Raw genomic sequence first — 27,531 nt, forward strand, 5'->3', positions numbered from 1 at the left:
TTCTTCATGACCTTTTTTTTCTTTTTAGATTCCATATATATGTGTTAGCATACGGTATTTGTTTTTCTCTTTCTGACTTACTTCACTCTGTATGACAGACTCTAGGTCCATCCACCTCACTACAAATAACTCAATTTCGTTTCTTTTTACGGGTGAGTAATATTCCATTGTATATATGTGCCACGTCTTCTTTATCCATTCGTCTGTTGATGGACACTTAGATTGCTTCCATGTCCTGGCTATTGTAAATAGTGCTGCAGTGAACATTGTGGTACTTGACTCTTTTTGAATTATGGTTTTCTCAGGGTATATGCCCAGTAGTGGGATTGCTGGGTCGTATGGTAGTTCTATTTTTAGTTTTTTAAGGAACCTCCATACTGTTCTCCATAGTGGCTGTAGCAATTTACATTCCCACCAACAGTGCAAGAGGGTTTCCTTTTTTCCACAGGACGGGGTTAAAGGAGCAGCTGCTTCAGGGGCTCTGGCTCACTCAGGCTGGGGGGAAGGAGGGGTACGGAGTGCAGGGTGAGCCTGCGGTGGCAGAGGGCGGCAGGACGTTGCACGAGCCTGAGGCGCGCCGTGCGTTCTCCCGGGGAACTTGTCCCTGGATCACGGGACCCTGGCAGTGGCGGGCTGCACGGGCTCCAGGGAGGGGGCTGTGGATAGTGACCTGTGCTCGCACACAGGCTTCTTGGTGGTGGCAGCAGCAGCCTTAGCGTCCCATGCCCGTCTCTGGGGTCGGCGCTGATAGCCGCGGCTCGCGCCCGTCTCTGGAGCTCGTTTAGGCGGTGCTCTGAATCCCCTCTCCTCGTGCACCCCGAAACAATGGTCTCTTGCCTCTTTGGCAGCTCCAGACGTTTTCCCGGACTCCCTCCCGGCTAGCCGTGGTGCACTAGTCCCTTCAGGCTCTGTTCACGCCGCCAACCCCAGTCCTCTCCCTGCGCTCCGAGCAAAACCCAAGCCTCAGCTCCCAGCCCCGCCCGCCCCGGCGGGTGAGCAGACAAGCCTCTCGGGCTGGTGAGTGCTGGTTGGCACCGATCCTTCGTGCAGGAATCTCTCCGCTTTGCCCTCCGCACCCCTGTTGCTGTGCTCTCCTCCGTGGCGTGGCTCCGAAGCTTTCCCCCTCCGCCACCCGCAGTCTCCGCCCAGGAAGGGGCTCCTAGTGTGTGGAAACCTTTCCTCCTTCACAGCTCCCTCCCGCTGGTGCAGGTCCCGTCCCTATCCTTTTGTCTCTGTTTATTCTTGTTTCTTTTGCCCTACCCAGGTACGTGGGGAGTTTCTTGCCTTTTGGGAGGTCTGAGGTCTTCTGCCAGCGTTCAGTAGGTGTTCTGTGGGAGTTGTTCCATGTGTAGATGAATTTCTGAGTATTTGTGGGGAGGAAGTTGATCTCCACGTCTTACTCTTCTGCCGTCTTGAAGATCTTCCTGGCCTGGACGTTCTTCCACTGAGTGTGTGATGGGCATCCCCGGATGAAGCCCCCTGTCAGTTCTTGCTCTGCTTTTCTCCTTTCACTGCTGTTCGGGGCATCATTCAGAGTTGGAAATCTACTTCCATCTGCTCCCCCATCTTTTGTCTACTGTTTTCTTTGCCTCTCCAGTGGTTTCTATGGGAGCGTATTTTAATCGGAGGGTCACCGGGGCAGTTACACCTTGGGATTTCTTTCTGTACTATCATATCAGGAGAAGGTCTTATTTATTGCTTTTGAAAACAGCAGGGATAATGTGAACTAATACCCTAGTGGAAGGCCTACACAATATATTTCACTATTTGGGCCTTCAATTTGTATTTTCATTAAAGTAATTATGTGTTCAACAATTCCAAAAAAAAACCCCAACAATTCCAAAAAGCCTATAATGAAAAAATTCAGTAATCCTCACCTCATGTCTACCAAACTCAACTCTTATAGCTGCTTCTCCTGATATTTACCTTCATGTTTCTAAATAATGTTCTCATATTGCTCTTTCAGGAATTTCCAGACTTCCCTCTATGTTGGAGGAGTACTTAAGATCCTTAGGCAGCCCTGTGCCCACTGCATTTAGCTTTTGGAAATATTTTCTGGTCTTGTGTTTGTCAGATTCAACCCAAGTAAGCAGTAAGAGAGGACTCCCGTTCTTAGTTGGGTCATTTGACTCCATTCTCAGTGGTTTATACCAGAACATTCCTTGAATTCCAAACATGCCAATAACTGAACAAACTACATTAAAAGTCTCTTCCTGAGTGGAAAAACCCAATGCCGGAAGTAAGGTTGACTTGAAGCATCACAGTACACTTATAAGAAGAAACCAGGGGAGTTTATTGCTGTGGTCTTCCTAAAGGGTTCAGGTTGTCTTCAACTGAAGCGGAAATTGAAGCTGTGAGTCAACCTAGGAGTCTGTGGCAGGTAGTGTAGTCTTATCTGTACTTTCCTAGAAAATACCCAAGGAGCTGAAAGCTAAACAGCTCAGCTTTCTGAACTGGAAGCTGATGCCCTCTCCTCACCTCACTCCTGTAATACTTAATCTAGCCGTAATTAGCCGACCCAAGAAGATAGGAAAGACATGCCAAGGCCAAGAGCACTTCAGAACCAAGCACTCCATCTGCCAAGGGGTGTAGTCAAGTTTTTTTCCACCCCTTCCTCTCAGTGACTCTTAGAGTGTACCTGGGCCACAGGGTTCAAAAGGCTCAGAAAGTTCTTCTGGAGCACTGATAAGGTCATACAAGTTCTTGGAAAATTCTGGTTGTCAAGGATTCCTGTAGAGCAACATGTGGCAGTTAGGGTATAGAAAAAACAAGGCAAGAAAGGTTTTATGAGAGGAAACTTGAGCAATTCCACTAGAACAGGTTAACTCACCCAACTGTAGTCTGTTCTAACAAAGATGAAATAAAACCATGAGATTGTAGTGAACAGAATTGCAAAAATAGACCATTGGCTAACAAGAACAGACTTTTCATAAAAATCACGTGTCTGCATTTCTGTGAATTAGTCCTAAAGATAAATCTGAAATTATTTGGTCTGAGTTCATTCAATCATCCATGCATTCGTTCAGTGCATACCAGATGCCAGTTCCATGTGTGCTAGGGGCTGGGAATGCAATGGTAAAAGCAAAAAGTGCCCCAGCTCTTAGCGATTCACAGTCTAGCGCACAAAGCACTCTACACACAAATGGAGGGGAGCACGGTGACGGGGAGCGTGTTGATAGAGGACCCCGACTAGGCTATGGCACCTGGTAATATCAGCTCCTGTGGAAGCTCATATTGGATAGTTGAGCTAAGATCTTAAGGTTAAGGATGGATTAACTTAGGAAAAGAGGTTAGGGGAGTGGGAGATGTTCAAAGTCTCCATGGTGGGAGGAAGGAAGATGCACTTGAGGAACTGAAGGAAGGCTCAGCGACCAGAGCTCAGGGTAGGAGGGGAAAGTCATGGGAAGTGAGGCTGAAGGGCTAGGTTGGGCCAGTACCAGGCAGTCAAGGATTTCAAGCAGGAGAAACACCACACCACTCTGCCTGCAGTGTGCAGGGCTGGGGGGACATGTGAAGGTGGGGCATGTCTAGTTGGTGAGCTCTGGCCGCAGTCCGGGTGAGGGGCTGTGGTTTGGGTGGTGGTGGGAGCTGTGGATGGATGCGGGAAGTCTGGAGCCGGTAAGTGGATAGGACTTGACACATTGGAGATGAGGGAGAGGGAGAGATCCAGGGTGGCACTTAGGTTTCTACCTATGGAATGTGGTAGAATGGATTATATATTTTTTTTCTTTAATTTTTTTAATAAGAGTAACCCTTCTAGGGGGCTTCCCTGGTGGTCCAGTGGTTAAAGACTCCGTGCTTCCACTGCAGGGGGCACAGGTTCGATTCCTGGTTGGGGAACTAAGATCCTGCATGCCGTATGGCATAGCCAAAAAAAAAAAAAGAATCCTTCTAAATGATTTTCTGCAAATAAGTACAGTTGGCTCTCCGTATGCATGGGTTCGGCATCCACAGATACCGATAGCTGACTGTATTATGCCATTTTAGATAAGGGATTGGAGCATCCAAGGATTTTGTTATCCAGAGGGGTCCTGGAACCTGTCCCCCTGGATACTGAGGGACGACTGTACTTTTGGTATCCTTTTCCAAAATGGACAGACTTGCTTATGGAAAATCTTTAGGGAATGGAGTGGGCGGTGGGAGAGGGTTGTTATTATAAGGGATGTGAAGACCAAAGCAGAAGGTCCCAGAAGGTCAGAACTTGAAGTGTGAACATTGCCTGGAACTGACAGTTTGAGTAATGACAGGAGGGAGGTTATAAAGATGCTCCTGATAAATTTTTTACCTGTGATTTGAATGAAAGATGAGAAGCAGAGATGAAAAGGCAGCATACTGTGAGGAGCGTATAAAAGCATGATCGTGTTTGAATAGGAAAATGGAAGGAACGATCAGATTTTCTTGTTTAAGGAACATCCTTACCCAGTGAGCATCCCCTAAAAGTAAAGCTTGAAATGTGGGAAATTACATTTTTACAAGATGGCAAAACCGCACTTGTTTTGTTTTCTAAGGTGATTGATATGCCGGAACACAACCCTGGCAATTTGGGAGGAACGATGAGGCTGGGAATAAGAAGAACTGTTTTCAAAACTGAAAATTCAATATTAAGTAAGTTTCTCAGATCATTTGTTTTATAACATGGCAGGCGTCATTTACATGGCTGTGCCTGGCCACAGCCCTCTTGGAGCTCTCCCATCCCGTCCCTCTCGCCCCTTCCCTGCCTCTGCACTCGCTGGTCCTCCTGCTTCCCCATTCCTCTCTCTGAAAGGGTTGGTAGAACACACATGGGTGCCCCTTCTCATTTGCCCTCCACCACACCCTGGCCAGTGGGCTGCTTTGTGCTTTACCGATGCTCCTGGGGTTGACCCTGCACCAGGACAGCCCTGATTCCAGCTCAGTTCTTTCCAATCCACTGTTTTCTCCACTGCATCGAAACTGGCTCCCTGTTTAACTGTTTCATGTCTGACTGCTTTGAGCCACTAATTTTTGAACTTCTTGAGAAGGGGGGCAGTTATGTCTCAGAAGTCTATTTCTCTGTTCCCCGAGTCGCTCCAGCATGGGGTAAGGAAAATATGATGGGCTTCACTGTCTGGTATTTGCTGATCTTCCACTCCCGATAAGGTTATTCTAATTTCTGTGGAACTTTTTCCCATAGATTAACATATGATATGAGAATAACTTAATGTAACCCCAAAACCCCTAATTCAATTTGATAAATATATCTCAGTGCCTGCTCTGCGCCATATGCACCGTGCTCGATTCTGGAGATACAGCAGTGGCCAGGACAGATGCCAGCGCTGCTCACCTTCCCCCCTCCACCCCCCATCCCGCCCGTCCCGGGCTGGATGCAGAGGAGGGAACCCAGGTATCTCGGGCGTCCAGCATTGTTCTTGTGAAGTTATAAGAATACCTTAGAAAAATGCCTTCTTCACTCAAAGAAGAATAAGACTAGAAATATGAGGTTCTCCTTTAAGGCTGATAAACAGCTTCTAAGGAATATAAAGCTTCTTAGCAAGAAGGAAATTTAAAAAGGAAAAGTTTTAAAGTGCACATATTTCCCTACTCTCTCTGGGTGAGAAGCCAGTATTCTTTCAGTGACTTTTTTCTTTAAGAATATAAGAATTTTTTCTCTTTGTGGATATTAGCAGCAATTCTTTCGCTTTCAGATGTTTCTAAATACTTTGAGACTTTGTTCAAATAGTGGTCTAAGAGGCAAAAATGGTTAGTGAGAAATTTCATCTTTTAAAATTGTTATCTACTGTAAAAGATTCAGTTATAATCGTACTAAGCTTTTTAAAAGGAGCATTGTGTTCAATATATTTAAAATTTTTACCTGTCTTGATGGAAATAAGACTGATTTAGGATTTGTTTTTCTTTACAGTAGACCTAAAAGTAGTATTGATGATGTTTATGAATCTTAAACCTAACACCAAAGTTTGTTGCTTAATTAACATCTTTTGCCTGCCGTCAAAAAAATGTAAACAGCTCTATTAAGATGTAATTTACATACCATACAATTCATCTGCTAAAAGTGTACAACTCACAGAGTTATGCAACCATCACCACAGTCAAGTTGTTTTTTTTTTTTAATTTTGCGGTACGCGGGCCTCTCACTGTTGTGGCCTCTCCCGTTGCGGAGCACAGGCTCCGGAAGCGCAGGCTCAGCGGCCATGGCTCACGGGCCCAGCCGCTCCGGGGCATGTGGGATTTTCCCGGACTGGGGCACGAACCCGTGTCCCCTGCATCGGCAGGCAGACCCTCAACCACTGCGCCACCAGGGAAGCCCCCCACAGTCGTTTTGAACATTTTTAGCACCTCAAAAAGAAACCCTGTTCCCTTTAGCTATCACCACCACCCCCTCCAGCCCTAAGCCCATTACCTTAATCTATAGTTTTGCCTATTCTGGATATTTTATAAAGATAGAATGGTATGACCTCTGGCATTTGTGTTTGGCTTCTTTCATTTAGCATAATGTTTAAACGTATGTGTACATTATAGCATGTGTCAGTACTCCATTCCATTTTTTTCTAAACTTTTTCTTTTTAAGTTTTCATGGTCTTTTCTAAACTTTATCTATCAACCTTAGTTGTTGGGTTTTTTTTTTTGCCACACCACGTGGCATGCAGGACCTTAGTTTCCTGACCGGGGATTGAACCCTGGGCCCCCTGCAGTGGAAGCGTGGAGTCTTAACCACGGGTCCACCAGGGAAGTCCCTATCATCCTTAGTTTTTATATAGTCTGTTATAGTAGCAAACTTTTTCATGTATTTAGTCTTCATGTCTATTATTTGGACATATATTTAATTGAGTTAAGGAACCATAATATACTGATTCATTTCCATTTGCTAAGCATTTCAGGTTGTTTCTGTCATTTTGTTAGAAAAATGCTGATGTGAACATTTTGACCCAGTGTTCTCTTGTCCTTTTGATTGTTTCTTTAGGATAGATTTCCAGGAGTCAGACTATTATGTCAAAGGGTATGAACACTTTTATAACTGTTAATTCTGGATTGTTTGAAAGAAAAGGTGAACCAGTTCATAATGATGTTAACTGTACTGTCGTGTCCTTGCTTTCTCTAGTCTTTTTGCTAATATTTTTCTTCTGTTCTATTAACAAGAACAAAATGGGCCTTGTATTATTGTACTTTAATTTGCATTTCTTTTCATTTCTACAAAGTGGAAATTTCCCCTTTCCAGATGGTGGTTTACTTGTTTGTATACCACCCATGTCTGAAGTCTCCATCAGCACTTAATATGGGAACAGAAAGATATACCAGCCCAGAGTCTCTTACCTAGATGGTCTAAAGCAAGGGTTGGTAAGCTTTTTCTGTAAGGGGCCAGATAGTAAATATTTTCAATTTTGGAGCCATATGGTCTTTGATGCAACTACTCAACTCTGTGTTGTAGCATGAAAGCAGCAATAGGCAAATATGCAAGTGAACAAGCATGGTTGTGTTCCAATGAACCTTTATTTATGGACACTGAAATGTGAATTTCATGTAATTTTCATGCATCATGAAACATTATTTTTCTCCTGTTTTTTTTTAACCATCTGAAAATGTAAAAACCATTCTTAGTTCGAGAGCTGAACAAAGACAGGGGAATCCTGTTCTGCCTTGGGGTTGCCACGGCTTACAGAACCCCTGTCTAAACAAAAGAAGCACAGGCTGAACAAAGCAAGAGGCCAAGGCTGCAAGGCTGCTACCCTCCTGGGGAGCATTCAAGGACATCTCCCCGCTTGTCCACTTGCCTGCCTAAATACCCTATTTAGTGACAGAATAAGGCCAAGACGGCTTTCAGAAGCCATTTGGTCCAGCCTTTGTACTGTTCACCTGAGCAAGCGGAGGGCCATGGGTGGGGGTTGGGGGGACAGGCCTCGGCTGCTCTTCTCACATTGTTTTTAGTCTTCTACTGGAACACGTGGCCCTGGCTCCACAGCCCACCGTTATGATCACTCTCCAAAACGTGGCTCTTTAAACACACATTTCAGGATTGTGAAACTTGTTAAACACTTCAGATGTGTATATTTTATTGCATGTAAATTATACCTCAATTTAAAAACCACACACATTTTATCTGGGAATGTAGATGGTAGGACTTGTCTACCTATAGTGATACTATTACTTGTTTGATTAACTCATTAGATGACTTTTGAAAAGCAGGGGGATATGGTACAAAGCAGTTAAGTCTTTTTTGTGTGTGTGGTACGCGGGCCTCTCACTGTTGCGGCCTCTCCCGTTGCGGAGCACAGGCTCCGGACGCGCAGGTTCAGCGGCCATGGCTCACGGGCCCAGCCGCTCCGCGGCATGTGGGATCTTCCCGGACCCGGCACGAACCCGTGTCCCCTGCATCGGCAGGCGGACTCTCAACCACTGTGCCACCAGGGAAGCCCTTTTTATTTTTTTAAACATCTTTATTGGAGTATAATTGCTTTACAGTGGTGTGTTAGTTCCTGCTTTATAACAAAGTGAATCAGCTATACATATACATATATCCCCATATCTCCTCCCTCTTGCGTCTCCCTCCCTCCCACCCTCCCTATCCCACCCCTCTCGGTGGTCACAAAGCACTGAGCTGATCTCCCTGTGCTATGCCGCTGCTTCCCTCTAGCTATCTATTTTACATTAGCAGTTAAGTCTTAAATGGGGTGCTTCGAAGAGTGAGAAATCTAGATTGAGGTGTGGCTAGAGATGGAGGGGGTCAGGCTCAGGTGAGAGGGGAGCCAGGGAGAGCACCGAGGAACTTTGGTATGAGAGGGTTTTAAGACTTCAGAAACTTTATTGTTTTGCTTGTGGCTCTCAACTGAGTGTGAGAGCTGGGAACATACTGAAGTACAAAGCAGTACAGACAAGGTTCAGAGCTCATTCAGGGGACAGCTAACAGCTTGTTGGATAGTGTGTCCAAAATATTATCGGTCCCTGGCTTAATTTTTTTGGTCAGGTCCCAAGTATGTTGCTAAGACATCCAGGAAAAGAAGCCTGTTTTCTCTGTGCCAAGTGTGGTCTTTAAACCGAACTGCCACCAGCAGCAGGAAAACATTATTGGGACCATTCAGGTAGCGTGTTTGAATACTGCACAGTCTGGTGTGGGTGTGCGCTGGTAGGAACGCTAGAGTAAGCCCAGTTTAAAACAGTCCCAAACTGTGTATGCAATCCGCGTGACTCTGCCCTCCAAACCAGCACCCTTGCCTTTAGAATCAGAGGAATGAGCAGGGCTGGAAGCCGGGAGGGTGTAGGAGGAGGCACTCGGGGAAGCAGAGGAGGGAGAGGGCCAGCCCCTGAGCACGGTGGGGCTGGGCCGTGGGGTCGTTAAAGGTGAGTGGATGCTGTTTTGCCCTCCAGGGGTGTCCGGTCCAGTGGCGGATGCAGCATGATGTATTGGAAGGAATTTGGAGCCCCCTGCTGTGCAGTGCGCACAGCTGGAGACCAGGTCCTGGTGATTTCCCATCAGAGTTCTGACGTGACCCTCATCCTCAGGGCAGACGACATGGGGACAGTGAGTTGATGCTGGCAGACGTCAGCTGGCAGAGGAGGCTGGGAAGAGCTCCTCAGGGTGACGCCAGCTGCTAGTGAGTGTGGCAGAGTCTAGGCTGCAGAGGCCAGCGAAGCTGTCTGGACGCAGCAGGTGAAAATTGAATAGTTTAGGAAAAGACTTAATTCCTTTTGGGGACCTTGTCTTCATTTCCTCATAATAAGGAGAAGGACTTGACTGAAAGGCTTGGTTCTGCTTTACTGTAAGAGAAAGAGGTTTTTGTTTTGAGAGAACAGAGGCAAGAGGCCAATTAGGAAGGTATTGAGTGAGTCCCCGTATTAAGGATCTGGGTAAAATTCATGGCATTGGAAATGCAGAGTGGTTTAATCTCAAATTTGAAAGAACTGAAAGACAGGCGGATAAGGGGAAGAAATTTTCAGGCTAGAAAAACTGCTTGTGCTTTCTTATCTCTTATCCAAGCGTTGATAGACAAAAACAGCTTCTAGTTCCTTGTGTGATTAGATTGTTAGGAAGTTTGAGGAAAAAAACAGCCACACAAAAAACCTTAGCTGGGCTAATGAGGTGATTTATAAAACAGTTTGAAAGAGATCACCAGGGAGTTAGGGACCCAGAAGGTCCGTGCCACGGTAACATGTTTCACTGAGACAGGAGTTTGAAAGGAGCGTGGTGCGCCTTGGGAGAGGAGTGGGCCAGCTTCCCCGCCTCCCCGTGGACAGCCCACACTGGGGGTCCCTCTCTCCCCGGCTGCTTCTTGCCTTTTGCTGGGGCTTTCCCAGCAAAGTGTATTCGTGGATATGGGGGCTCACAGGTCTGGGACATAGCTCCTTTATTGTAAGGGGTTAAAACATTTATGTCCCCCTTACTGGACCAGCTCTGTCCTGAGCACTTCACCTGTGGGAACTCGGGAAGTGGTTACAACCCAGCCCCTGGAGTCACACCGCCCCATCCCCAGCTCTCAATCGCTGGCTGTGTAGCTGCTCACCCTCAGTTCTGCATCTAGAAAATGGACATCAGAAGAGCTGCTACCTTGTGGGGGCCTTGTGAGGGCTAAATCAGCTATGCACGTGGGTCCTTAGAACAGCACCTGGCACAGGAAAGCACTATTCCAGTGCGATGCTAGGATCGTGAATGGGGAGGGTTCATTGTATTGACCTGTGATTCTCTCAGAGCTCGGGGTAAACTCCAGTTAGTGGCCTGTGTTAAGAATGGGTTCTCACGGGGCCAGTGGGTGGGGAGGAGAGGTGAGCCGAGGGGTGGGGGGCAGGCAGCCCCTTTGTCTTGCAGGTTCTCTCAAGCCCCTCCCTTCTGGTTTCCTGGCTCCCCAACCTGCTAATATGGTCTAGCAGAAGAATGCAGAAAATCTAAGAAAAGAGTTTAAAAAAATGCGACGAGAATACTAAAAGGGGGGGTGGTGGGAATAAAAGGAGATACAAGCAATGGAAAAGCATGTGACCCTGCAGTGTAGAGTTAAAGGGGAGGACTAGCATTTTTAAACTTGAAAATTAGCATTTTCATAATAGAAAATTGAGATAAAAGCAGAGCATGAAAAATAAAATTAGGGTAAGGGGAGGAGTTTAGATACTTAAAAGAAATGAGATGTTTTCTAAAAATTAAAGGAATGATCTGCTAAAATCCAAAAGTAAAAAATGGAGAAGGAGAAAGATACCGGACCATGTACTTTCTAAGTATCGGTCACTAGGACACGATGGGCATCTTTTCAGTTATGCCTGTCAACACCCCTGGGACCCAGCCGCATTTTGCACGCGAGAACCGTGTCGTAGCATGGCGAAGTCACTTGTTAGACAGTCACTGAGCTAATTTCAGAGCCCGAACTCCTGACCACCTCACTCTGCCAAATGGCTGGACCTTAATCAAAGAGGGGACAGAAACCCCCAAACAGCTCCCAGAGCTGAGCCTCCTCGCACTGAGAGCCCCAAGACAGGCTTCCGCAGGTTTCAGCAGGAGTGTCTTGTGGAGGAGAACAGGGAGTGAAGAGCCCACCCCTGGCTTCTGAAAGCCAGTTGAAATCGGGTGCTTGGCTTGAAGAAGGACACTGAATCAACCTTGGACTGAGAAGCTGGGCCATTAGGCCCCGGTTGGGAATGTGAACGAGTTACACAGCCAAATGTGAGAAATGCCATGGCTTAAGCTCAACAATCAATGGCAGTTACAGTGGGCCTCAGTGTTAGAGAGGCCATAGGGAATGGTGGGGCCTGGGGCAAATTGACAAGCACTTGACCCATCAAAGGAGTAACTGCTACAGCTGATAGTTGCATGAAGGACTGTGGATTCACTGTTGCCAGTCTTCTAAATTTTTAAAAGAATCTGGAAATCCAGAGTTTTATGAGAAATCTTCTGATTCTTAAATGTTGGCAACTTATTTAAAAATTAAAAACTGTGTCTGCCGACACTGTGCAAGCCAAATACACCAAAAATCTGCACGCTGGGCAGCCTCTTGGGATCTCTAGACAAACACCAGCAAATCCTTGTACATACAAAGAGAGCTGTAGCTCCTATAATACCTAATTAGTACAGGGCAGGGTTCTGGGCAGTCTTAAAAGTGAGTCAAATTAAGACACTGGTACAGCAGTTAAAAGATATTTGTGCAAAAGCACAGCAGGTCTTCTGAGAGGGAGGTAATGAAGCCCATCAGGTAGTGATTTTAGCTTTATTGCACACTATGGGTGATTTCTTCTGGCCCCCTGGAAATAGGAAATGTGGAGACCCAGTGAAAGGTAAGGATCGGGAGGTGTAGAATGGGAGCGTAAGGCTGACAGCTTCCCGGGGAGTGAAGGTGGGAGAGGAAGAGAGGGTGTAAGCGTGGGCAGCTGTCCCCAGTGGAGGCCGCAAGTCAGGGAGGCGGGGCAAGGGGAGTCCAGAGAGGAGCAGAGGTCACAGATGGGGGATGGGGGCGTTACTCCAGTCCTCACTGAAGACGGATCTGCTGGGTTTTAGAGAACAGTTCAGTAAAATGACAGGAATGAAAGCTGGGTTGCAAAGGACAGGGATGGGGGTGTTGGATAAAGGGGGAGTCAGAGGAAGAGGGAGTGGTGGGGGCAAGAATGGGGTTGTTTACCTTTTACTTTTAAAAATTTTAGTTGTAAAACACACATAACATAAAATTTATGATCTTAACCATTTCTACGTGTACAATTCAGAAGTGTTAAGTATATTCACATGGTTGTGCAGCTGATCTCCAGAACTTTTCCATCTTGCAAAACTAAGACATTTTACCCATTAAGCGACAACTCCTGATTCCTCTTGCCCCCAGCCCCTGGAAACCACCATTCTGCTTTCTCTCGCCAAGAATTTGATGACTCTGGGTGCCTCATATACGTGGAGTCATGTAGCATTTGCTTTTTGTGGCTGACTTATTTCATTTAGCATAAAGTCCTTAAGGTTCATCCATATGGTAGCATGTGTCAGGGTTTCCTTCCTTTTTAAGGCTGCGTAATATTCCATTGCATGTATATATCATTTTTGGTTATCCATTAACCTGTCCATGGACATTTGGGTTGTTTCCACCTTCTAGCTTGTATAGCTTTTTGTGGGGGAAATTTTTGATCTGAAAAGGAAGGAGAAAGGTTCAGGTTCACACACTAGGATTATTAACAGGAGGGTGGGGATTGGCAGGACCGTTAGTGGGTTAAATATATATTATGTATGAGACAGAATCTACCCAGTAGCGAATTAGAGAAGGATAAGGTGTAATTCGGCAGGGTTTTTGTTTCCGACGATGCTATTATATGCATTGTTGGTGTCCTGCTGCCTACACTGAGAGTATTTTGTAGGTCCTAAGACCTTATTAGGTGTCTTTCTCTAAAGCTTTGATGCTACTTGCTTCTTAAGTGAACATTAAGCTTATGTGCAGTTAATCTCTGTTGCATTTTATTTTGTCCCCAAAAAGACTAGGACAGGAAGGAAGACCATGTCACTTTCTCATCGTTGAGGATGTCCCCTGTGCCTAGGCTTACCATGTGGCATGTGTGCTCAATAAATCCGTCCAGAGAAGCACTCCTAACAACATGGCATATCTACCCCTTAGTCTTTTCAGTCCACACCTGGATACAGTCTGCGTCCAGCAGCATCCAGCATCTCGCTTGTCATTGATTGTCCCTCCAACAGCATGTTCAGTGATACTGTGGCTCAGTGGTTACTGACGAGGAACGCACAGGGAGTCACTCGGTGCTTTGTAAAAACCCACGTGCCTGGGCACTCTCCTGAGAGCATCGAAATCAGAATTCCTGGTGCCAGGGCGGCCCTGCAGTGAGAATTCTTAGTTTTTGATTTTAAGGTGTTTTCATCAGGTAACACTCTGAGCTGATTCTCAACATATAGTTTTAATGGAAATTTAAATTTTTTTCTTTTTTCATGGATATGGCAATGGATTAATTTCATAAATTCATTCTTGATAGATTTGTCAGTGATTAAGAAAGATTTTGAGTGCACAAAACAGCATTTCCAAAGTTCTGAAAACATGTTTCATCGTGTACCATGTACACCCCCTGCCCCATATATATGCTTCATTCATTAAACAAATATGTATCGAGTACCTGCTTATATGCTAGACACTGGTCTCAAGAATTGAGGAGATGGGTCCCTATCTTGTCTATTATCTTGTAGAAGTTATGTTCTAGCTTCCATTCTTTCTGTTTGGATTTCATAGTCGAGAGATAACAATACCAATCACATGGTTTACTTACTGTTTTAAGTGTTTCACATGTTTTGATTTATTCAGTCCTCACAACAACGCTATGAAGTAGAGACTGTCGTCACCCCCATTTTACAGATGAGGAAGCTGAGGCAGAGAGGTGCAGTAATTTGCCCAAGTCACACGTCCATTACATGGTATAGTGGAATTTAAAGCCAGGCATTCTGGCTCCAGAGTCACTATACCTCCCCTCTTCCTGTCACTTCTGGGATTTCATAGCAAGCACAAAGTTTGCCTTAAGCCAGGCAGCAGGCACAAGCCACACAGGTTCAAAAGTTCGTGCAATATCCTGCTAGTCCCAATGACTCAGATATAATTCCTCAATATAATTACTTATATCCTAATTTGGAGGTTTTTGCCATTTTCCCCACCATCTCTCTTAGTATTGGCAGGCTCTGTTATTGGATGTGCTTAGTCATCTGTCCTAATGAAGGAAGGAGAGAAGACATTTTGGACTCTAGGAGGAAAAGATCAGTGACAAAGTTAGAGGTCAGAGGAGAATGAGAATCCTCTCAAAGTTAGGTCCAGATGTTTCAACTGCTTTTTCTTGTAACTTCATGGTATAAGTGTTTCCATTTTTTCCAACTGGGCATTATTGTGCTATCATCTTCCATTTTTTCTTTCATTTTTATGAACCGATAGTTTGAGTACAAAGGGCTCTGTCTTGAATAACCCCCTGGCAGTGGCATGTTGGAGTTCTCTCAGAGGAGCTCCCTGCCCCCACTCTGCCCATTTTTCTTCCAAGGCACATACCTAAATACTCACTGTCATTAACATCGTCACCAGGGAACTCAGTTTGTATGCAGAGAATTGCAGGTAGAAGTTCAGTCATGATAATTGATCGCACTGAGTCATCGAGAATACAGCCAGATTGCCTTTTCTTTATCCAAGTCAAAAGCTCAAGCGGGATGTGAGACATTCGGTCTCTTGGTTGAAACATCCTGTTCCGCGGCCTGATGACACCTTGGGGAGTCTGGCAATCCCCTGCCTGTGGGCTCGAGCCCTTCTCCTGATTCTGCTGGGGTTCGGCGATGTGTTCCAGCGCTGTCGGCGGGTCTTCCCGTCCCCTGGCTTTGAGCCTGGGGTCTGTGTGCCGAGAGCCGGTGCGGAGGGAATAGTCGTCGGCTCCTGTGCCTGCTCCAGTGCTGCGACCCACGTGGCCATCCTGCTTCTCCACGTGCTCGATGGGCCCTATGTTCTTGAGAGGTGTCTGGTGACAGACCCCGCTGCTCTCCACCTCACACTGGGGTCACTGGGCGTCCCACTGGCCCCCGTGTCCATCGCCAGACAGGCTGTGCCCGAGATGCTGCCCTGTCTCAGCAGCCGCGTGTGTGATTCCCTGCCACACAGCCCTGGATGAGAACTGTGCTCTCATTCCTGCCAGCAGCCCTCCGCTCCTGAGGCGATGCTGGTTTCCGATTGTCCCCTGCTAATAACGCAGCAGGTCACATCTTCGTGGTTACATCTCTGTCCTCGTTTCTGTTTTCTGGGGTCAATTCTTAGAGGTCAAATTTTAGTCAAAGGATAGGCATATTTTTAAGGTGGGGTGTAAACCAGTGTGGCCAGTGCCACACGTGCGAAAGAAGAGGCGGCTGGTGTAGTGGAGAAGGCGTTGGGCGGGGAGTGAGGAGGCCTGGTCTCCAGACAGGACGGCATGGCCAGCGGGGCGGGGCTTTGGGCAAGTCCTTTGGTTTCGTTTCCCTTCCCTTGGTTTCATTTTCTTCTTTTGTAACATGAGCCCCGTTGTGAATGTGCACAGTGGTGATGATGCAGATGTCACTGGGGCTCTCCGTTCTGCAGGCAGGCGTATGAAAGGAGGGCCTTTGCTGGAGTCCATGGTGGGCTTCCCTCTGTGCACTGCTGATGGCTTACTTGAGAATTGCTTCAGGGTTTCAAAGAAGCTATGGCTGTCCTATAAGGAAAGAAAATTGAGATTACTATCTAGAGTCTGGTTCACTTTTAGGCCTCTGACAGACGGATAGAGATCAAAGAGATTTCCCCCACACAGATGCCCTGGATGTGGTTCCAAAGCTGATTACTACAATATTCATTTCACTTTCATATCTTTGCAGGGAAACTTTATGGTGACGTTCCTTTTATAGAAGAAAGACACAGACATCGGTATGAGGTATGGCTGTCACATGGAATTACTGTTGAATATAGATGCTTAGTGTGAGGAACCCCAGTGATCACAAGTGGGCCTCTGGAGAAGCTGTCCAGCCTGGTGTCCATAGGGCTCAGGGGAGAAGTGCCAGATTGCCCAGAGGAGGCGGGTAGGGGCGGGGAGACTCTGGTCTTGGCTTTCCAAAGGCAAAATCTTTAAGTATCTGCACATGGGACATTTCAGGGCTCTCTGTTACCCTAACTGCTGTCTCTTGGACCGAGATAAAGTTCTTATACTTATCCTGAACCTCCTGCCCTTTATTTTGGCAGAGTTGGGAAAAGGGTACTTGCATCTTCTGAACCAAATGCCTCTCGGGATAGGGGTGTGCCTCTGGGTATCACATGATGGACTCTTGGTTTGGGAGCCTCTTGGAAGCTACATTGAGCATGAAGCTTAGTGTCGCATGATTAAGAGGAGTTATTGTTGAGATTGTCGCATGAGAAGCCTACATTCCCCAAAATGCAAATTGTCTGTTCAGGGATTAATTGGTGTACCAATTACATTGCTTTTGACTGTGAAGAGTCCAAATTCCTGCTCATTATTCACTGAAACCAGCCTAAGCAATAAGGAAATTTATCTCAGGTAATAGGTAGTCTAGAGGCTTGGCGGGCTCCAGGCATGGTACAATCAGGGCTCTTGCTTTGCCTAGGAGTCCCTTGGCCCTACCCTTTTCTGTGTGTCTGCCTTGTCCTTAGGCTGGTCTCCCTCATAGTTTTAAGATGGCTGCCAGTGGCAAGTGAGGTAACATGCATCTCTCCTAAACCTGATTGGGTCAATTTAGATTACCTGCCCACTTGTGAACCAGTAACAGTTCAACTGCTATATATATATATATATATAATCTCACATCTTCTTTATCCATCAATGGATACTTATGTTGTTTCCATATCATGGCTATTGTAAATAATGCTGCAGTGAACATAGTGTGCATATATCTTTTTGAATTAGTGTCTTCATGTTCTTTGGATAAGTACCCAGAAGTGGAATAGCTAGGTCATATGGTAGTTCTACTCTTAATTTTTTGAGGAGTCTCCATACTGTTTTCCTTAGTGGCTGTACCAATTTACAGTCCCACCAGCATTGTAGGACTTTTCTCTACATCCTTTCCCACATTTGTTATTCCTTGTATTTTTGATGGTAGCCTTTCTAACAGATATGAGGTGATAGCTCATTGTGGTTTTGATTTACATTTTCTTGATAATTAGTGATGTTGAATATCTTTTCATGTACCTTTTGACCATCTGTATGTCTTCTTTGGAAAAAGGTCTATTCAGATCCTCTGCCCATTTTTTAATTTTTTTTTTTTTTTTTTTTTTTTGGTGTTGAGGTGTATGAGTTCCTTATATATCTTGGATATTAACCCCTTATCAGATACGTGATTTGCAAATATCTTCTCCTATTCAGTAGGTTGCCTTGTTTTGTTTGTTTGTTTGTTTTGGCCACGCTGCGTGGCTTGCGGGACTTTAGTTCCCCAAGCACAGATTGAACCCACGCCCCCTGCAGTGGAAGTGTGGAGTCCTAACCACTGGACTGCCAGGAAATTGCCCACCTTTTTGTTTTGATGATGGTTTCCTTCGCTGTGTAGAAAGTTTTTAGTTTGATGTAGTCTCAGTCCTACTTTTTGAAACTCATCTTTGGACAGGAGAAGGTGGGCCTCCCAAATTTAAGGGCTGTGATCCAACTATTTATCAGGTTCATCATGAATTTAAAAATAGGCTTTGAGATTTGAATATAAATAGAAATTAACTCCTAGTTAGAGCATCACCGAAATGGAAAATCCACCCAGTTGGTGGAAGACATTTTCATAAGCTGATATGTCTGTATTGCTCTGCTGTCCAAAGACATTTAATTTCTTGTTTTTCCAGGTGAATCCTAGCCTGATCAACCAACTTGAGCAGAATGACTTAAGTTTTGTAGGTCAGGATGTCGACGGGGAGAGGATGGAAATCATTGAACTGGCAAGTGAGTGGGCTCTTCATTTTTGAAAATTTTTGTGGTGATTGTGGTGAGCTAATGTCTCTTTGTCGACTGTAAGCATACAAAGATATAACTTGAGATCCACTTTATTTGCTCTCTTTCTTTTCCTCTCTCCTTTGAAATAAATATGCAGCTAAATAGAAATAATATGCACTAAATATAAAGTGCATGAAAAACTAGATTGCTTATAATACTAATCATTTTGGGGCCTGTTAGAGTGAACCTGCCATAAAATGATGTAGTGTTCGGAGCCTACCAGATCTACCAGTAGTATGCTTCCTAGCGTCCTTGCCCCCTTCCTGGGGTGTCTCTTGTTGCAGCTTCTGGGTTAGACGCTCTGGGAAAGGCAGGTAGCCCACTGTTGAGTAGCACTCTGCTTTCTCCCTCCTCTGAGGAAGAATGGCCCAGTGCCCTCCTCACTACTGGTGACTGACTGTGCAGCACATGTGACAATAATTTGTTAGATAAACCATCCTCATTATTGAATGCTTAGTGTGTACAGGATACTCTAAAAATGGTAGCATCATTTTCTAGAACCTACCTTTTCCAATCTGTATACTTTAGGCTCCAGATAACCTGAACTACTTACTCTTCTTCTAACTTTCCTACTGTTTTTTCCATTTTAGTCCATGTCACTGTTCTTCTACTTCAAATTCCTTTTCTCTGTCCCTTTCCTTTTCTGTCTCTCAGCTGTTCAGGTACTTCAGAAGTCCCGAGCAGGGAGGAGTACTGAAGTTGGGAAAGGCTTCTTTGACCACTGTAGCGTGTTACCTGGACCCAGAAAGAAGGCAAGCAGTGGACATTGAGTGTGCACTCACTAGATGCTTCTCACCAGACCCCTTGCTAGGGACTCTACGCACCTTATGTAACTTACAAGGCAGGTGATATTATTCCTACTTTATGGAGAAGGAGACCGGAGTGCAGAGAGGTTAAGCAACCTGCCAGGGCCATCCAGCCAGTCACTGGCGGGACTGGAGCTAAACCAGGTCGGAGCCTCCTTGTGCCACCACCCCTGTGGGATTTTATTGTTCTTCTTGTTTTCACTGGACATTCCACTTAAGGTTATCAATCCATGCCTGAAGTTTTAAATTAGAACATGAGGATGTATTTTCTGTAGTCCTTCTGATGGAAATGCCCATCATTTACAATTTTTATAGTGTGGATCACTGTTTGGTGTTGAAGTCTCTTAAGTCTGGCATGTGAGAGGGCAGAGAAGTTTCTTATGCAAATTACTATTTGTTTACTTTGTTCAAGTACTTATTCTCTTTAATTCTCCTGTCTCTCATTATTACCAGCAAACACTTAGAAGCTTCTTCATCGCAAGGATTTAGTTTCCCATTGACACTTTCAAATTTCTTGTGGGTTGGAAAGGAAATGAGACCTGCTGTAAAACCTTGCAATTTTTAAAAAGCTGACTGCAAGGGAATTCATTTTATTAAGGAAAATTTCCCAGAAGATTTTGATCTTAGCTACCCTTATCACATCCATGAATCACTACATTCCTGAAGGAGTTCTAAAAGGAACAACAAAGCTTGAGATTAGTATAATGTCAGAATTTGTTTCAAAGCAATTAAGAGCATTATTTAAAAGATACTTTGACTGATAGAACATCATCAAAATAAAAAGTTTTTAGTCTCTTTCCTCATATTGGATTTTTTTGGGTAAAGTGATTCAGAGCAACGATCCATTCGTTCAAATATTCTTTCCCTGGCTATGACACGATCCGTTGCTTAGCTTCTGTCTCTAGTGGTACCAAAACACAATTATTGTCGGCTTCTTTCAGAGACATCCCTAGATGCTGTGCTGCAAGATTCATCACATCTTTAATTTAAAGAGGCATTGTTTTCTTTTCTAAGGGCAGATGGTTTCTCTTCTTCTTTTCTTGAGGGGACACTTTCCTGGGAGAAGGTGGCATTCCTCTCACCAAGCTTTCATACCTGAATGTCCTTCTAATTCAAGGAGGCTTCTTCTTGGATATGATGTAGAGGATTTCTACACTGGATTTTTCTGGATTCACAGCTATCCAGTAGAATCTGCTGCAATAATGGAGTATTCTGCCCTGTTCAGTATGGTAGCCACTAGCTGTTTGTGGCTATTTAGCACTTGAAATGTGCTCAGTTAATTTGAATGAGTTTATTAAATGGTCACCTGTGGCCAGGGGCTACCATTTTGTATAGCAAAGCTTTATTATTTTTTTTCGGGTTTCCAACTTTTATTTAGTTAAGTAAGGAGTAAAAATTAAAACAAACATGAAAAACTACTCTCTGATACTGCCACTATTTTATAAAGAAGACTCAAAATAGGAGAAGGATCATCATCATCATCATTTGAGAATTGAAAGATCAATCCTTTGCAGAAGAGAACAAATGGTGATCTTACATCAAAGCTTCTGAAGTGGGCAGTGAGCGCCCCAGGACACACCTGGCCCCATGGGTGCAAAGGGAGGCGTGAGCTGGTGGTCAGACGATGAAAGCTGAAACCCCAGCTAGCCGACCAGGAACAGGACAAAGCTTCTCCAGGCTTCTGCGTCTATACCTGGACATTTACCCTACTTCTGAAGTCCTTTCCTGTTCTAAAGTTCCATAACCATTAGATGAGAACACTCTGCTAGCCTGCTACCTATTTTATTAGGATGAGGGATAAGCTTTAAATGATAACCTTAACAGAGTGGACATTGCAGTTCAATCATCATTTCCTTACTACTGAGCAGTAGTTTTGGGTCTTCAATGGTAAGTGATGGGGATTTGTGATTTTGAATTCCATACTAGACTTTCAGATCACTTGATAAAGCATCTCATTGAAAGATTTAAAGTTATATTTACTTCCTCCTGTAAAACTTGTATTTTATCATCTTCAGTTTGACATGTATATGGCCATTAAAATGATTTTTAAAGTAAGGAATACATACTGACCATGCTTTGACTATAGCAATTATGGGATTAGAGAGTTGCCCAATCTCTAATTAGGAGTTGCTTCCTAATCTGGGAATAAACATAGTTTTTGAGAGTTCTGAGTGGGGAGAGGAATTTGTAATCCTAGAAAATTTCTACCCAGATTTGGAAATGTTGCCCATTAATTTTTACCATTCCCAAACAAGGGGTTTCAGATACCTGAGAAAAGCTACTTTTCCGTTCCTATTACATCTAGGAGAACTTGAATTGCTCATGTAGGGACTTCTTACAACCCTCAATATGTAATAGCTTTATTTGCCCTCTGATAATGTAAGAAATATGTGTTGATTGTAAAGGTTCACATGATACAGAGAAGTATCAATATAAGGGAGAAAATAAAAATATCTTGAACTCTCACCCCTTGAGCCATAACCACCATTAACATCCTGAAAGGGCATCCTTTTATCACTTGGAGACTCTTCATCACAAGAGATACATTGGCGTAGGCTGAAATATGAGTGCCTGTTCAGCTTCGTGGTGTTATCCATGATTAATATCCATCCCAGAGCTGTGACTAGAAAAGCAGTTATAGCTGGTGCATTCCCAGGGGACCCATCCCTTGGGAAAGGAGACCTTGTGGAAAATGGCCTGAAGCCATCTAAGAGAAGAGAAAGAGTGACTTACCGTTAGCCTTAAGTATGAGGATACCAGGGTGCTGGGAGGGGACCCTTCCCCCCTACCCTCTTGAGTTCTTGTGGCTAGACTAATAATAAAATTGACCCAAGACAGATAAGCAGGAGAAAACCAAATTTTAACTCATGCAGATGGAGGTCTCATAGAAATGGGACCTAAGAAGTGGCCAAAGCAGGCAGCCTTTATACTTTTTAGACAAAGAAACAATAAATATGTGAGGAATTAACAGGACAAAGGAACTTAGGCTTTGGGTGCTTAATTAGTGAAGAATCTAAACAAAGTTTGGGCTTGGGTAGTAAATTAAAGAAGTCACAAAATGTGTTTATATAGGCTTCTCTGCCCAAATTCCCTGTCTCTGGTGATAAGGGTATCCTTCCACTTCAGAGGCAGGAAGTACACCTTTCACAAGAGAGATTTATTTCCTGCTTTCAGGAGACTAGGTGGGGTGTGTGTCAAAGTGTCCCTCTTGCATCAGCTCAATTTTTTTTTAAATTCATTCATTTATTTATTTTTGGCTGCTTTGGGTCTTCGTTGCGGTGCGCAGGCTTCTCTTTGCGGTGGCTTCTCTTGTTGAGCATGGGCTCTAGGTGCGCGGGCTTCCGTAGCTGTGGCACGTGGGCTCAGTAGCTGTGGCTCACGGGCTCTAGAGCGCAGGCTCAGTAGTTGTGGCGCATGGGCTCAGTTGCTCCGCGGCATGTGGGATCTTCCCGGACCAGGGCTCGAACCCATGTCCCCTGCATTGGCAGGCGGATTCTTAACCACTGCGCCACCAAGGAAGTCCCCATCAGCTCAATCTTAAGTAACTTTAATTCAAAATAATCAATATGCCATCTAGGCATATTTTGGGGTGGCCTGCCCTGGGCCCCACCCATGGAAATGGAACCACTGTACATCTGTGAAGGGTCTAGATAGCGGGCAGTTTTGGGGAAAGCAGATCATCTTCCCATTCAAAAACTTTTGCTTAACTTTGCTCACTGTAACACCTTGCACAAATAAAATGCTGGATCTCTTATTAGTGTGATGCGTTTTGCAATTTGAAATTCTACTACCAAGTTGGATCATGAAAATAACTGGCTATGATGGTAACAAGTTAAATAATCATCTTACCATTTAATGAGTTTTCTTATTTAAAGATAAGAAGACCTTTAAAGCTGCTCTCATATTTATCTGCTTCAATTGCATTATGATTATTCTCATTTCAGATCACCCCTATTTTGTTGGTGTCCAATTCCATCCTGAGTTTTCTTCTAGGCCAATGAAGCCTTCCCCTCCATACCTGGGGCTATTACTTGCGGCAACTGGGAATCTGAATGCCTACCTCCTTCAGGGATGCAAGCTGTCTTCCAGGTAACCAGCTTACAGTTCTTAGCAGTGACTTGAGATGCAGTTATCAACATCTTAGGTTTCTCATAAAATTTAATATCATTGTAGGATTTTTTTTTAAAGTGGAGAATCATTTTTTCCCCTCTCAACAAGCATACTTTTTTCTCTTAGTGAAAATGATTTAATCACATCTACAGTGGTAATGTGTCAGCTTTCAAAATCATGCTGATGCTGAGTATTGTTTTAGAGATTTTTGTCATTTTGATAGGTTAAAAAAGGGATTTTCTTTTGTTGACTTTTTGATTAATAAATACATATGAATATTTTATACGTTTATTGGCTTTTTGTTTTTTGAATAGCCTGTTCATATCCTTTGCCCTATTTTTCCTTTTGCTATTATCCTTTTTCTTTTTTAAAAATAATTAATTTTTGGCTGCGTTGGGTCTTCGTTGCTGTGCGCGGGCTTTCTCTAGTTGCGGCAAGCAGGTGCTGCTCTTCGTCGCGGTGTGCGGGCTTCTCATTGCGGTGGCTTCTCTTGTTGTGGAGCATGGGCTCTGGGCACGCGAGCTTCAGTAGTTGTGGCCCGCGGGCTCAGTAGTTGTGGCTCGCGGGCTCTAGGGCACAGGCTCAGTAGTTGTGGCACACAGGCTTAGTTACTCTGCGGCATGTGGGATCTTCCCGGACCAGGGCTTGAACCCATGTCCCTGCATTTGCAGGAGGATTCTTAACCACTGTGCCACCAGGGAAATCGCCTCCTTTTTTCTTAATGATTGGTAGGCCCTTTATATATAAAGGACATTAATCCTTTGTTAGGTTACACATACTTTTTCAAAGTGATTTTGTTTTTTTTCTAAGTTGTTAACGGCTTTCATTAGTTTTTGTTAGTTTTATCTTAGTTTTTATTTTCCCTAAAGTTTTAAATAAAGACTTTATGTAGGGCCTCCCTGGTGGCGCAAGTGGTTGAGAGTCCGCCTGCCGATGCAGGGGATACGGGTTCGTGCCCTGGTCTGGGAGGATCCCATATGCCGCGGAGCGGCTGGGCCCGTGAGCCATGGCCGCTGAGCCTGCGCGTCCGGAGCCTGCGCGTCCGGAGCCTGTGCTCCGCAACGGGGGAGGCCACAACAGTGAGAGGCCCGCATACCGCAAAAAAAAAAAAAAAAAAAAAAAAAAGAAAGACTTTATGTAGTCCTTATTCATGTATTTTTTATTTATATGTGGTCAAATCTTTTACTTTTGTGGATTATGTCTTTAGTATCCTGCCTAAAGTCTTTCCCTATCAAAAGATTATTATATAAATAATTACCCATTTGTTTTCCACTAGCACTTTTATGGTTTCTCTTTTTAAAAATTTTTTGAATTGAAGTATAGTTTATTTACAATGTTGTGCTAATTTCTGCTGTACAGCTAAGTGACTCAGTTATACATGTATATACATTCTTTTTAAAATTTTCTTTTCCATTATGGTTTATTCCAGGAGATGGGATATAGTTCCCTGTGCTATACAGTAGGACCTTGTTGTTTATCCATTCTAAATGTAATAGTTTTCATCTAACAGCCCCAAACTCCGAATCCACCCTTCTCCATCCCCCCACCCCTCACCCGTGGCAACCACAAGTCTGTTCTCTACGTCTGTGAGTCTGTTTCTGTTTTGTAGATAGGTTCATTTGTACTATATTTTAGATTCCACATATAAGTGATACCATGTGGTATTTGTCTCTCTCTTTCTGACTTACTTCACTTAGTATGATAATCTCTAGTTGCCTCCTTGTTGCTGCAAATGGCATTATTTCATTCTTTTTTATGGCTGAGTAATATTCCATTGTGTTTATGTACCACATCTTCTTTATCCATTCATCTGTCAGTGCATATTTACGTTGTTTCCATGTCTTGGCTATTGTGAATAGCGCTGCTGTGAACATAGAGGTGCAGTTATCTTTTTGAATTATAGTTTTGTCCAAGTATATGCCCAGGACTGGGATTGCTGGATCATATAGTAACTCTATTTTTAGTTTTCTGAGGAACCTCCATACTGTTTTTCCTAGTGGCTGCACCAATTTACATTCCCACCAACAGTGTAGGAGGGTTCCCTTTTCTCCACACACTCTCCAGCATTTGTTATTTGTAGACTTTTTAATGATGGCCATTCTGGTGTGAGGTGATAGCTCATGGTAGTTTCAATTTGCATTTCTCTAATGATTAGTGATTTTGAGCATCTTTTCATTTGTTTGTTAGCCATCTGTATGTGTTCTTTGGAGAAATGTCTATTTAGGTCTTCTGCCCATTTTTCAATTGGGTTGTTTGGGTTTTTTTTGGTTGACTTATATGAGTTGTTTGTATACTTTGGGGATTAAGCCCTTGTCCGTGGCATCATTTGCAAATATTTTTTCCCATTCCGTAGGTTGTCTTTTTGTTTTGTTTATGGTTTCCTTTGCTGTGTAAAAGCTTGTAAGTTTGATTAGGTCCCATTTATTTTTGTTTTTATTTCTATTGCCTTGGGAGACTGATATGGTTTCAATTTTATATTTTCAATTTGTAATTTATATGGACTTTATTTTTGGTGTATTGTGTGAGGCGGGGAATCTGCATCCCCCTTACACTGCCCCCCCGTGCCCCCGCCAGTGAAGTAATTTAGATTTGTTTCAGGGATTTCTGTTTTGTTCCATTGGTGATTTCATCTCTTTTTTCTGAATCCTTACCACCCTTTTCATTATCATAGGATTATTGTAAATCAAGCCCTTATCTACCCTACTCTCATTTTTATTTAACATTTTAAAAAATGTGTTTTGCTTTCTTCTGGAGGACCTGTATAATGATTTTTAGAGTCAAGTTTGAATTAAAAAATCCCTTAGGGATTTTCGTTAAAATTTCTTTATAGTTAAGGGCTTCCCTGGTGGCGCAGTGGTTGAGAGTCCGCCTGCCGATGCAGGGGACACGGGTTCGTGCCCCGGTCTGGCAAGATCGCACATGCCACGGAGCGGCTAGACCCGTGAGCCATGGCCGCTGGGCCTGCGCGTCCGGAGCCTGTGCTCCGCAATGGGAGAGGCCACAACAGTGAGAGGCCCGTGCACTGCAAAAAAAAAAAAAAAATTTTTTTTCTTTAGATTTAAATACTCATTTGGGGAGAATTTACATCTTTACTTCCTCTCATCTAAGAATATTGTATGTAATAACTTTCAAAGTGAAAGGAACTAGCCGGAATCATGTTCTTAGCTAGGGGTTATTACCACAATAACTGGATATATCTTGTTTAGAAGATTACCATTGTGGACCCTCATCCTAGCAAATGAGCCTGGCGATATTGCATTTGAGGACTGCCAGGATCGCTGTGTGGTGTGTCTATGTGTGCTTTGTTACACAAGCCTGCTTGTTTGCGATATTACCTGCTAGGAGAGACTCACAGCTCTCTAGCATTTCCTTTAACTGTGTGTTCAGATGGGAATAGCTTTACATATTTTGCATGTTGGGTCTCTTAATGAATTAATGATCACTCCCTGCACTCTTGAACCAGTGCAGTGGTTTTCACACCGTGCCTTGTGGAGCTGCAATCCAGGCTGCCATGAGGAGTAGACTGGGATCAGGGCCGGGGGTGGTGGGGGCAGTTTCCAGGCTCTTTCCTGCTTCAGCTTCCCTACTTCAGTGGAGCTTCAGCTCCACTTTTCCTGGCTCACGTGGCCTGGTTCTGCATGAGATTGCATATGAAGATGAGCTTCCTGTGCTGTGAGGCTGCATGGCTTACACAGCAGATTGGACATTCCAGCGTGGTCCCGTGTTGGATATATGCTCTGACCCTTCCCAGCCACTTTATTGTCTCCATTATTTCAGGTGCTCACACGTGAAAGGAGGATGACAGTGGAACAAGTGAGATGGCTGGGAGAAATAACGCACACATAATCGTTCATGCATAACTATCTGGTTGTTTGCAAGCATCAACTAATATAGAAATGGCATCTGGTTTCTGTGGCCCGCCCACCTGTGTGCTGGCTGGTCCGCCAGTTCTTGCCTGGGGCCTGGTGGTCTCTGAGTAAAGCTCACCAGTAGTTTCTGAGAAAAGTGACTGCTTGCCAGCAACTGCTGAGCGAGGCACAGTGTCTCAGAAAGAAAGGAAAGATCTCTTAACAAGACTCTGATGCTGGGATTGGGATCACAGCTGACTAGCAGGCTTCTGTGGTGGTCAGAGAATTCCTATCTATCAGCCACCAACTGGTGCGGTCCTTAAGAGCAGCCAGCATCTTATTTATCTTTGTCTCCCTGGCTCCCTAGTATGCAGTGGTTGCTTACTACCCAT

At 44.3% G+C, this 27,531-nt stretch overlaps 1 protein-coding gene across 6 annotated transcripts in view; it reads left to right on the forward strand.

The window, feature by feature from the left end:
- The window catches only part of CTPS2 (CTP synthase 2), a 115,575-nt gene that overhangs the window by 77,412 nt on the left and 10,632 nt on the right, over positions 1–27,531 (forward strand). For all 6 annotated transcript variants that reach the window (XM_060086743.1, XM_060086745.1, XM_060086744.1 and 3 more), the window contains 4 exons: positions 4,509–4,605; positions 16,271–16,326; positions 18,228–18,324; positions 23,126–23,270. In XM_060086743.1, the coding sequence (XP_059942726.1) occupies positions 4,509–4,605; positions 16,271–16,326; positions 18,228–18,324; positions 23,126–23,270 (395 nt within the window). The remainder of the gene's footprint in view (positions 1–4,508; positions 4,606–16,270; positions 16,327–18,227; positions 18,325–23,125; positions 23,271–27,531) is intronic.

The sequence above is a fragment of the Mesoplodon densirostris genome, chromosome X (assembly GCF_025265405.1).
Source record: "Mesoplodon densirostris isolate mMesDen1 chromosome X, mMesDen1 primary haplotype, whole genome shotgun sequence".
In the NCBI taxonomy this organism is placed as follows: domain Eukaryota; kingdom Metazoa; phylum Chordata; class Mammalia; order Artiodactyla; family Ziphiidae; genus Mesoplodon; species Mesoplodon densirostris.